Consider the following 12733-nt stretch of genomic DNA (forward strand, 5'->3'; position numbering starts at 1 on the left):
TAATCTAGTAAGTAAACTGCTTTCCTGAATTCTGTGAAATTCATGAATTCTTGCTAGCAAATTAATCAAGGAAGGGTTGTGGGAACCTCTGACTTATAGGCAGTTGGTCAGAAGCATAGGTAACAACCTGGACTTGTAATTGGCATAAGAAGTGGGGGAGGGGGAAAGTGCTGTAGGGCTAAGCCTTTAACCTGTGGGATCTGACACCATCTCCATGTAGATTGTATAAGAATTGAGTTAAATTGTAGGACACACATCTGGTGTCAGAAGTGAAGGTGCTGTAGTAGAGTATTGAGAGTACAGGAGACACACAGGAATGTTCTTCCTCCAGAAAATCATGCAGAGAATATTCTCTGATCATAATGTTGAGTTAAAGAAGCTAGACGCAAAAGAACACATACTATGTGAGTTCATTTATGTAACTATGAAAACTATATGTAGGTGGTAAAACTGAAAACAAGGCAGTGATTATCATAAATGTCAGAACAGAGGTTCCCTATGATAGTGGTAGTGGGGAGATATGGAGTTGTGATTGGAAAAGGGCACACAGAGAACTGCTGGGTGCTGCAAAGTTCTGTTTCTTAACCTAGGTGGTAGCTGTACATTCCAATAATGCGTTAAGCTTTACATATATGCTTTTGCTTTATCTATCCACGCCTAATATTTCACAGTGAAAGAAGTTATAAAAATAATCTTGTACTTGCAAAAACATTGCCTATTTCTTAAAATTTTGTTTTTATTATTCATTTACGCTCTACCACATGTCAGAAAAAATTGATGGTAGGTCTTCTTATGATTCCTACCTAATAAGGTTTGGGAGCACGATCATTCCTAAGATCCTTTTTTTCTGAATAGAAAAACAAAACCACAGACCTTCTGCATCAGAAACTCTGGGGGTGGGGCCCAGAAATCTGTGGTTTAATAGCCCTCTTGGTGATTCTGATGCTCGCCAATGTTTGAGAACCACTGGTATAAGCACACACATAAATTATCCTTGTTATTTTCATGGAGTAACAACTTCATCTTCAAGACCTTGTGATCTTGAACCACACGCTTAGAGCACCTTGCATTGTACACCCACAGGCACCTGTTCTGTCAAAGGTTGTACTGGCCATTATGCAAAACTGACCTGGAGACCTGATTCAGCCATGGGGAAAGAGGTTTTGTACTCTTATTTTCTACAGTATTTGAAGAGTGATCTAATCTCTTTAATAACCATAAGAACTTGAGGCTCAGAGGGGCAATAGATCATGCCCACCATGTGTGAATGGTAAAGCCTATCACCAAAACCCAAGCCTCTGGAATGAGCATCCAAGATCCAATCTCCTAGAAGCATTTAACAAGCATTAAATTGGTAAATTCTATTCCCATTAGCCAGAGCGTACATCCTTGATAGGGCTCATGACCACCACTGGGGATGAGGATAAAACAAACTACTTCCTTGCAAAGCCACATTTGCTGAGCGGCCCCAGGAGACCTCCTTCTTTAGTTAGGGCTGAAGAGTCCAAGAACACTATCCTGTCTGAGGCAATGAAAAACTTCCCTCCATGTTTTAGGCTGGTAAGGACTGAGCTGTCACGGCTGTGCATGAGGTCAGCTGCATGTGTGCTAGGTATTCATTATGAGACGTGGTTCCCAGCCTCGAGATGATGACAATTCTGAACACTAACCCTTATGCACCAGCACCAACCTTCCCTGAAATGAAAGCACTAGAGATATGCTGCCAATTCATTTCAGTTAAAACAAAGGTATTGCCTCTTCCCTCCCAACCAAAAGAAAAACCTCTGGAAAAAGGTTAATTTTCTGATTCTGAGAGACAGAAAGTAATCTAGAGTCAGAGATCTACCAGACCAACTGCCTCACCTCTGTAAGGACTTGAAAGAGGACTCAGAGAGTCAAACACTTCGAGGGCCTGTTACACGTTGTCAAGGCAACCACAACCCCGAGCTCTGACAACAAGAATCTTCCCAACCAGGTTTTCAGGCAATCACTTGCCCTAAATTCTTTTTGTTTTAGGCTATTCTTTAAATTCTTTTAAAATAAAAACCGTTAAAAATATATCTTTCTATTATCCTGGAACCCTCATTATTTCTTGGAGTTTAATCCTTCCTTTCGAATGTCTAGTCTTCTATGTAAATAAAATTCCGAGGTAGTAAGGGTCTTGAAGCAATAATAATTTTCACTTTGTAATCATACAAATCATGCTGTCTTTGAAAATAAGCTCATGCAGGTATGGTCCAAAGGGTGTGTGTTTTGGATGAAAAGAGAGTACTGGTTCCAAACCATGATTATGACATGAGGGTGGGGAAGAAAAGGCCAGCAGAAGTGCAGGCAAACAAACCCACGGAATAAGAAATACTGATAAGACAACCAGTGAAATCTGCAAAATGACTGGTATTCCATGATTTTATGGTATTATCATTAATTGTTTTAGGTGTGATAATGGAATTGTGAAGAAGGAAGGAAGGAGGGAAGGAAGGAAGGTGAGTAAAGGAAAATGGATGAGAATAAGGGAATGGAAAGAGGACAGTGAAAGGGAAGAAAGACGGAGAAAGAGAGAGAGAGAAATAGAAGCAAAGAGATGCAAATAGAAGCAAAGCACCATCTGCACATGGTGGAGATGCCACAAATGCCTCAGCAGCCCCCTTAATTTATGTAGGCTGTGCAGCATTGATGGATAAAACTTGGAAAAGCTCGACATCATAAAAGCCTGTCCCAGTAAAAATTCTGATGGAGCCCAGTTCTGATGTGCCTCTTCCACTGCTCCAGGATAACCACACTACACATCCACCTTAGCCCACTCAGCCTTTGGGGAACATGGTGGGGGGCACACCGAGTTCGTTTCAATGGATGATTGTCTTGGGGGCAGTAATTCGTGTGTTTGCCTGGCCCCAAGGGGACTGATGGGCAAAGCCATCAGTCTTATTACTGGGCACCAACACGTAGAGAAGGCAGAATGGAGAAACACGATAAGGAAATCAAACACAGGAATTTAAAATCCAATGAAAATGAGTGCAAGTAAAAGTTCATAAGATCTCCATAGTAAAGAAACTCAGCAGAGTCAACTCTTGATTACTCTAGTAAAGGAGACAAGAAAAGTTAATCCAAACATCATTTATGCCCAGTCCTATGTTCCTGTTTTGTTTTGATTTTACATTGGAGTATGAGTGTTTGGGGATTGCTCAGCAAGCACCATAAACAGCTAATAAAGCCCTGCTCTCGCAGATTCCACAGGCATTACTTTGAATCCTATCTGGTTTGGATGTTTTTTTCCTTTCGTATACTTGTCTGGTTTTGAAGGGAACTCCTAGGGAACTGGTCCCCAAATAATTATCCAGATGACTCCTGATAAAAATCAAGCCCCAGAGTCTATGCCAATCAAAACACAGCCAAGGCCTGGTCCAGAACCAGCTCAGGCACCAGAGCACTGGTGAGACGGTAGAGATCAAAGTCAGAGACACACTTGCCTCAGTGGGCCATACCACACAACTTAGAAGCTAACTATGTCACTGTCACAAGGAACTCACGGGGCCATCCCCTAGGACCAGTGCATGATCACCAAGGCCATAATCTGAACCCATGAGAGAGGAATGCAGGGTCACACCCTCTCCAGAAAGGCTGCCAATTATTCCACAAAGTAAATGCTCCACAAAAAAACACGTCTGATCTCTCTCATTGCACAGTTTGGAATTTTATCTCCTCTTCACTCTTCCCTTAGTAGATGTTCAACTATTCAAATTCAGCTTTCAGTTTCTTACTTTCCAAATCAAGACGATACAAACTATTTGCGGAATAACATCTGAAAAAGTGAAACACAGTGCTGAGCTAAAAGACATCATTTGATTATCATTCTGGCTCACCATTAATTCGAGAAATGTATACTTTTTTCCTTTTAATTCAGAGAATTAAGCATTTTCTGTAAGAAAGATGAGAATGCAGCTCCAGAGCTGGACCATTCCTACAGGGATTCCCATCCAGGCAAAGACAGGAAGAATGAGGCCATGACCCACGTTTTCAAGTTAGCTTTCTTTACCTGGGGGAGGAAGATAACGTTTCTGAGCCATCTCATTTTTTAAATATTCTGTTAACTGTCAGATACCCATCTGCTTAATTATCCAGTTTTTATGGGACTTTAGGATTGTTATTTGCAAAGAGTACAGATCTGCCTCGTCAATTAAATAAACTATTCCTCTACCTCCTCACTCTGCTGCTCTATATGACCAATCAGATTGTAAAGGTTTCATTAAAAAGCACTGTGGATTTCTGGGAAAAAGAGCATCAAGAACACATGTATCTAAACTTGTTTCCATTACTCCCATTAAAATGACCAAGAGAATATAAAGATGGGGGCCGAGGGGACTGCACCAATACAGGAAATAACAGAGGTGCCACTGACATGCCAGAAATGTCAAGGAATTTTGGCAGATGGGACTAGGTTGAAGAAAAATACCATAAGCCAAATAGCATCTCTCCCTCTTAAGGACAGACTGGGTTCTTGAGAAGCAGGGCTCTGGCACCCCTTACTTGAAACGGCAAATCCAGAGGGGAGAGTGGGCTACGAAGCAGGAAGAAAGCCCACCAACTGGACACCCCTGTCTGTGGTGCCTCAGAAGCATTTGAAGCAGGCAGGGTGTCACAGGGGCATCTGTGATACCACAACTCACACCCAGGTAAAGATCAGAGCAAAGAGAAAGATGCCCCAGGAGCTATGGGTTCCCCGAACCTGGACAGAAATGAATGAGGCAGAGAGTATGACAGAGCTTCCACTCCGCTCCCCTCATGCTGATGGATCCCTAAACTGATACACTAGTCCACCTCACTCAGGAAATGGGGGAAAAATCCACAAGGTGTCTATGAAAAGATTCTGAAACAAACAAGGAGAGCACAGCATTTCAAACTTGTAAAAAGATTTATTACAAGAAGCAAAAATAATTTTTCAAGAGCATCACCTTGTATTCTCAAGAAAATTTTTGAACATACACAGTCTGTGAAATGAGATAAGATAGCAAAATAAGAAGAAAAAAAAAGCAGTTGGCCAAGAGGCTTGAGAAAGAAAATGGGAACTGAATGAGATGAGGAACATTAAGAATCAATCTAAAAATACAATAGCATTACTATCTGCATTAGAAACCATACAAAGCAGCCCTGATTCAATAGAAACTGAATCAGTGATGTGGAAAGCAAACATGAGAAGTTCTCCCAAAAGGTAGAGAAGAACAAAGGGACCAAAATCATGAGAAAGATGGTGAAAACAATGGAGGACAGTGAACAGAGCACACACTCAAAATCAGTGTTCTTGAGAAAGAGGGTCTAGAAAACCAACAGGAGGAAATACCTACACTGCAGATCAAAAGTGGTCACCAAGCACCAGGCAAAATTAAAGTGAAAGGATGGACACTGAGCTACACTCTGATGAAAATTTTAAATGGAAAAGGCAGAGACAGGAGTCCAACAAGCATCAAAACGAGGGTAGAAAGATCACTGTGTTATTACAAAGAGATGATCTGGGCTGGCCTCAGACTTCTCCATCAGAGGCCAATGGGCCAGAGGGTGGTCATTCCATAAATCTACACATGTGATTAAATTGTACAGAACTACTACTACTACTCCTATACACACACACACACACACACACACACACACACACACACTGTTTGTACATATAAAAACTGGTGAAATCTGAATAAAATTTCTACTCTAGTTAATAGTATTGTGCCAATGTTAATTTCCTGGTTTTGATATTATTTTGTAGTTGTATAAAATGTTATCATTGGGGGAAGCTGGATGAAGGGTCCATAGGATCTGTCTATACTATCTTGGCAACTTCCTGTGAGTCTATAATTTGTTTTTTTTTTTAAGACAGTAAATCAAGGATCAAGGTCTACTAAAGAGATTTGAAAGAAAAGAGAATTTCATACCCCAGTAAGTTGCTGGTCATAGGTGAAAGCAACGAAAAGTCATTCTCCATTATGAAAATAACATGTAATATCAGAAGATTCAAAGCAAGAGCTAAAATATCTAAACATTTTCTTTCATTAATCTAAATTGTGAAAATGGGCAATCATGCTCTATAAGGTCTACTGATGAGCACTGAAACTAGTTAAGGAGCATTCAGTTTAAGTAATTTGCTATGAAAATGATCCTAAAACCAAAAGCAAAGATCTATGTTTATATTTAAGAAATGATACATGATAAGAAAAATTACAATAAGAAGAAATTAGGGGGCTTCCCTGGTGGCACAGTGGTTGAGAATCTGCCTGCCAATGCAGGGGACACGGGTTCGAGCCCTGGTCTGGGAAGATCCCACATGCCGTGGAGCAACTAGGCCCGTGAGCCACAACTACTGAGCCTGCATGTCTGGAGCCTGTGCTCCATAACAAGAGAGGCTGCGATAATGAGAGACCCGCGCACCGCCATGAAGAGTGGCCCCCGCTTGCCGCAACCAGAGAAAGCCCTCGCACAGAAACGAAGACCCAACACAGCCAAAAATTAATTAATTAATTAATTAATTAATTAAAAAAAAAAAAAAGAAGAAGAAGAAGAAGAAATTAGGCCTAAAATCTCAGAACATACCCCAAAAAACCTCTGGAAAATAGATTTAGAAAGTGGAAAGTGTGGGACTTCCCTGGTGGCACAGTGGTTAAGAATCCACCTGCCAATGCAAGGGACATGGGTTCGGTCCCTGATCCAGGAAGATCCCACATGCTGCAGAGCAACTAAGCCCATGTGCCACAACTACCGAGCCTGTGCTCTAGAGCTCACGAGCCACAACTACTGAGCCCACGTGCTGCAACTACTGAAGCCCATGCACCTAGAGCCTGTTCTCCGCAACAAGAGAAACCACTACAATGAGAAGCCCACTCACCACAACAAAGAGTAGCCCCTGCTCGCTGCAACTAGAGAAAGCCCGTGCGCAGCAATGAAGACCCAATGCTGCCAGCTAATCTCCTTATCTTATTGATACATGGGAGGCAAAAACATATGTTCTGTTTTATTTTTTATGTTAATACTAAACACGTGGTTTAAGACCCTTACAGCTATCTTTTAGCACAATAAAGAATTGCTATACTAGTTATAAAAACAAATACAAATAGCTTACACTTCCCTGTTAAAGACAAAGACTCTAGATTAGCCAAAAGAAGGTTTCCCCCATATGCTTTGTCCATCTTTTAATTTTTTTAATTAATTGTATCCACAAGTGATGCACCAAAAGAATTCAACAAATAAAGGATAAAATTTTTTTCAAATGGGCAAAATATATCAAGGAAACAGAAACACAAGATAGTAGGGATGGCACTGTCAGTATCAGACAATAAGAAGAAACTTCTGTTACCTGGTATTAGAGCCAATTATAAAGCAACTGTAACTAAAAACAGCTTAGTAATGACATAGTAATAAATGGATCAAATGAACAGAAACAGAACTTACTGTATAATAAGTGTAAAAGAAGATGGTTATAATAAAGGTAGCCTTTTAAATCAATGAGGAAAAGAATGTTTGAAAATCAAAGACAGAAACAATTGGTTATTCAGAAAAAGGAGGAATTCCTTATCTTATATCATATACTAAAATAATTCCAATTGAGTTAAATGCAAAAATTAAACACAAGATTGAGAATAAAAATGTATTTATCTGAAAGGCCTTTCCAAGTACATATTTGTGTGCTAACAATAATCCCACTACAAACAAAATGCAAGGCAAATGATAAATTGAGGGAAAATATTTGTAACAAAATGAGAATCATTAAGAAAAGGACAAACACCCTCTAACCATATGGGCAAAAGACATGATTAGATTATTCACGCACACCCTCCCTTCCCAAATTCAAACATTCCTTAAAAGCACGGAAAAACTCATCACTAACAACAAAAGAAGTACAGGTGAAAACAACTATATAATAACTTGGGAGTATAAATATGTATAACCTTTATGGAGGATAATTTGGCAATAGCAAAGTAACATAAGCAAATTATACCTTTAAGTATCTTTAAATTCAAGTACTGTAAGCTTTAAACTTGCTCATGGTTTTTCGAGAAGTCATATTAAGGAAATAAAATATGTGTACTAAAGTATCTGCTCCAAGTGTGGGGGGTGAGCACAGCAGTCATAAATTGGCCAGTGGATTAGCCCAGCCCTGCCACTTGGGTGACCAGCAATAAAATGATGTCAATAAAATCAACCACATTTTAGAGCTTTCTGGAGATCTGAAGAGAGAATTATGGGTGCCTGGCCCATGGGAATTGTTCAGTAACTATTAGACACTGATAGCAGGGTGATAATATTTATCTACAATCCTGCACTAACAGGTTCAAAATCCCTTATCTGAAATGCTTGTGGTCCAACTGTGGTGCCTCAGAACTAAGACCTTTTTGGATATGAAAAGGTAACAGTATATTTACCTAACTAGGTCTGGGAGAGCACCTGGTAATCAATTACATCACTATTCGTAGAGTAAAATATATGAATATTCATTCTAAGTGAGATAAACATCAGTTCAGGTCAGGTTTTGCAGTCAAATGAGTTATGGAAAAACTTTTCGTGTTTACAGCTTTCTGGACTTCAGATTTTTACAAGAGGGATTGAGAACCTATATTTATAACAGAGAAACATTAGAATCTATCTAAACGTATGATAATAAGGGGTAGGTTACATAAATTATGATACATTCATAGGATGGAAAACTATACAGCTATAAAAAGTCACTTTTTCCAAAGAATATTTAATAAACTGGGAAAATGTTCATGAATAGCAGGTAAAAAAAGGCAAAATAAAAAACACAAATTATGAATTCTATTTTGCAAAAGTAAATTATATAATATTCCAGAATAAAAGACTACAAGGAACCATACAAGGACGTTAAATTAACCACATTATGGTTAACCACATTATGTTCTTCCTTATACTTTTCTGTATTTTCTAATCTTCTATGATAACCAGGAAAACAATCCATTAATTTTTGAACTATTTATGGTTGCTGTTCCTGCGTAGGACTAGGCTAATTCTCACCCTAGAGGGTTAACAAGCCCATCTCTGCTCTCAAGGAATTTACCAACGCATCTCTGGAGAGCTGAGGGCATTACTCAGTTCTCTCCACATTAGAATGCATTTCATTCTCCATCAGCACTTCCCCACTGGCACCTCAGGACAACTTGACTCAGGCACCAGGACTTTTTCACACCTCTACCAAATGAAACCCTGGTGACCTTGCAAGTTAGTGATAAAAATGGCATCAGTGCTACAATAAGAACTTGATTCAACCCATGACCTTATCTAAAGAAGCTAAAAAAGAAAAAATAGAAAAAAAGAAAAAAGCAGGGACTGTTTAAACGTGTTTGATTTTCACTCTTTTTTACTGTACTCATCAAATTGCAATCATTTAAGAAATTATGGGGGAGGAGGAGAAGGTGATACATTTGGGTTTGTTCCAGGTGCTTCGCATGAGTAAAAGGATGTGAACTTGAACTTGACAGACCCAGCAATGAAAAGCATTTTGTGGAGTTAGTGGGATGCTAAGAGAGATCACGACATTGGTTTGTGGAGAGGACAAGCAAGAGTTCATCTTACCTAACAGACCACTCATCAATGTCTAAGGGGTGGTCTTTGGCCAGAGCTTTAAAGGGCTCAGCCATATTTAGTGCGGGTGTTCCTAACACCCAGGTGGTCTTCACTGAGCTCCACCCAGGTCTGGAATTCTCCAGTGGTTTAATACACAGTTTGAAAACATTTTATACCAAAAGGCTATTTGTTATACGCCTCAATTCCAAACATGGAACAAAAGAGATAAATGATCCATCAACCTACACCTAATCACCTAAAGGGACCACATAGGTTGATATTTAATCACTTTTACATAGATTCCAATAGTCTTTTTAAACTATTGCTGAGAATGTGAGAAATCCTTGTGCAAAGCTTTTGCCACACATAAATAATAGCCAACTATGAAGTTAAATAAGAAGTTAACTCTCTTAGCTTAATCCCACAGAAAATTACTTGTTTGCAGGCAAATTATCCACTGGGGATACTTTTTTATTTGTGGAGTGCTAATCCTTCCCTCCTGCTTTCTGCCACCCTTCTTTTCCTCCTTCCTCCCAACCTGAGGAGAAGGAAGATAAAGTAAATGTGCACAATCCCGCATTCAATCAGGACCTTGGTTAAAATAAAGACCTTCCAGGAAAAAGGTGACTTACCCTATCCCAGCTGAAACACAGGCCCAGTCGATCAAGTTGTTTCCTCATGTGTCTAATATTACTGCAAAACAAAGGGAAGAGTTTGGATTTTAGAAACAGGAAAAGCCATAAACAAACTACACTTTGAGAATATGAAAAGGAAACTGGAAAAGTCTAGATTATTCCAAAGGGCTTTAAGTGTTGTTTCGCCCTGGCGAAAAAATTAATTACTAAGAATCAGTGAAAATATCTGCCTAGTAGAAGACATCTATTCTTTGGACCTGTGCAAAATCCACTAAAAACCATGATAGTCTTTGGTCCTGGGGACTAACCCTTTCCCTGGCCATTCAGGAAGGCAACCCTTCTGATTTGTGCACTCCTGGCCCATCCATATGCCTGTATTCTGCACAAATTTAAGCCAAGCATTTACAAATTTAAAAGCGACTGAAAAGAAAAATCTTAACATACAAATTGCGGGAATCCAAGAGGAGCCATACAGTGCTCTGTCAATCAAAACCTAAAACCGAAAACTCTCCAACAATTGGAAAAGAGGAGAGAAGTAAATTAATCAACTTTAATATAATATGAAATAAGAAAATATTATTTACTTTTTTCTATTTAAATTTTTTAAATTAAAAAAATTTTAACTTTAATTGAAATATACTTAATTTACAGTGTTGTGTTAGTTTCAAATATATAGTAAAGTGATTCAGTTATACATATATACATATAAATATATTTTTCAGATTATTTTCCATTATAGGTTATTACAAGACAGAGTATAGTTCCCTGTGCTATACAATAGGTCCTTGTTGTTTGTCTATTTTATATACAGTAATATGTATATGTTAATCCCAAACTCCTAATTTATTCCCCCCTGCTCCACCCCACTATCCCCTTTGGTAACCATAAATTTGTTTTCTATGTCTGTGAGTCTATTTCTGTTTTGTAAATAAGTTCATTTGTATCATTTTTTTAGATTCCACATGTAAGTGATATCATATGATATTTGTCTTTCTCTGTCTGACTTACTTCAGTTAATATGATAATCTCTAGGTCCTCTTTTTTCTTTTTAAAGAAAAAGGACTAATTCATTTCTACTGTGTCCCCTTTCAGTTCAAGCAGACTGAAAATATGAAAAACCATGAAGAAGTTCTCTAGGTGATCTCTGATTAGCTAACAATAGCTTATTTTAATTCCAAGCCTCGTGTTAAGCATTTTGCAGAAAAGTGCTTACAACAGACTGAATGTTTGTGTCCCCCTCATATTGTTATGTTAAAACCTTATCTCCAACGTGATGGTATTTTGAGGTAACCAAAGGTACTTTGAGAGGTAACCAGATTAGTGCCTTTATAAAAGAGTCTCCAGAGAGCAACCTTGCCCCTTCTACCATGTCAAGACACAGAGAGAAGACAGCTGTCTATGAACCAAGAAGCTGGTCCTCACCAGACACCAAATCTGCAAGTGCCTTGATCTCGGACTTCCCAGCCTCTAGAACTGTGAGAAATACATTTCTGTTGTTTATAAGCCACCCAGACTATGGTATTTTTGTTATAGCAGCTGACTAAGACAGTGCTTAATCTTTATCCATTCATAAGAGGTAGGAACTATGACTATCCCTCCTTTACAGATAAATAAACTGAGGCACAGAGAGGTTAGGTAATTTGCTCAAGGTGAATGGCTAGGAAGAAGGAAAGGCAGGATTTGTACCTATATGGCCTGATTCAGGGGCCATCTTCTTTACTGCTATGCTTACTACTCCTCCTTGGAGGAGTTGGCAAACTTTCTGTAAAGGGCCAGATGGTAAATGTTTTCAGCTCTGTGAGCCATATGGTCTCTGTCACAACTACTCAGTTCTGCCATTGTATCATGAAAGCAGCCATGACCGATATATAAACAAATGGGTGTGGCTTGTGTTCCAATAAAACTTTATTTACAAAATCAGGCAGGGCCAAATTTGGCCCATGGAATTTGCCAATCCCTGGCCTAGCTTACATCAAATTTATACCATATTTGACTCATTTTATTTAAATCATTATTTCCTCCTTTTTTTCATCACGCCCATTACTCTAGAATTAACCATAATTGGAAAAGTGGAAACTAGGGATTAGGAAGAAAAAAGACAAGTAGATGGTGCAGAAGATATTTCTTTTTACAATGTAGCCTTGGGTAAGATAAAGCAAAGGGAGGTGAAAGACAATGGGGATAGACTTTGAACTGCCCTCTCTACCTCTGAGGGGTAGGGTGAGGAAAGGCTTTGTGAAAGGGGCTGGAGTGAGCCCAGAACATTCTGCTGGGTTCTGGTATAAGGCCCTCAAGGCTTTACCAGGAGGGAGAGGGATGGGCACTGCTGGCCCACAAGTACATGGAAGCCTGAGGCACAGGGGGTACTGGGAGTATGTCCTCCTTGGAGAAAGCCACACCCAGAATAAATTGGCCATATATTTCCTCGGTGAATATCTAAGTTCCTCTTGCTTCAAAATGGTGAAGGCAAAAAATTAACAGAATTTGCAGAGAAAATTATAATGTGGAATTTGAATATGGCTCAAACTATGGTCAGGAAGATG

At 39.1% G+C, this 12733-nt stretch overlaps 1 protein-coding gene across 7 annotated transcripts in view; it reads right to left on the reverse strand.

The window, feature by feature from the left end:
- LARS2 (leucyl-tRNA synthetase 2, mitochondrial) overlaps window positions 1-12733 on the reverse strand; it is a 159425-nt gene that overhangs the window by 115675 nt on the left and 31017 nt on the right. For all 7 annotated transcript variants that reach the window (XM_082347356.1, XM_082347359.1, XM_082347358.1 and 4 more), the window contains one exon: window positions 10188-10248. In XM_082347356.1, the coding sequence (XP_082203482.1) occupies window positions 10188-10248 (61 nt within the window). The remainder of the gene's footprint in view (window positions 1-10187; window positions 10249-12733) is intronic.

The sequence above is a fragment of the Balaenoptera borealis genome, assembly GCF_965194805.1.
Source record: "Balaenoptera borealis genome assembly, chromosome: 12".
In the NCBI taxonomy this organism is placed as follows: domain Eukaryota; kingdom Metazoa; phylum Chordata; class Mammalia; order Artiodactyla; family Balaenopteridae; genus Balaenoptera; species Balaenoptera borealis.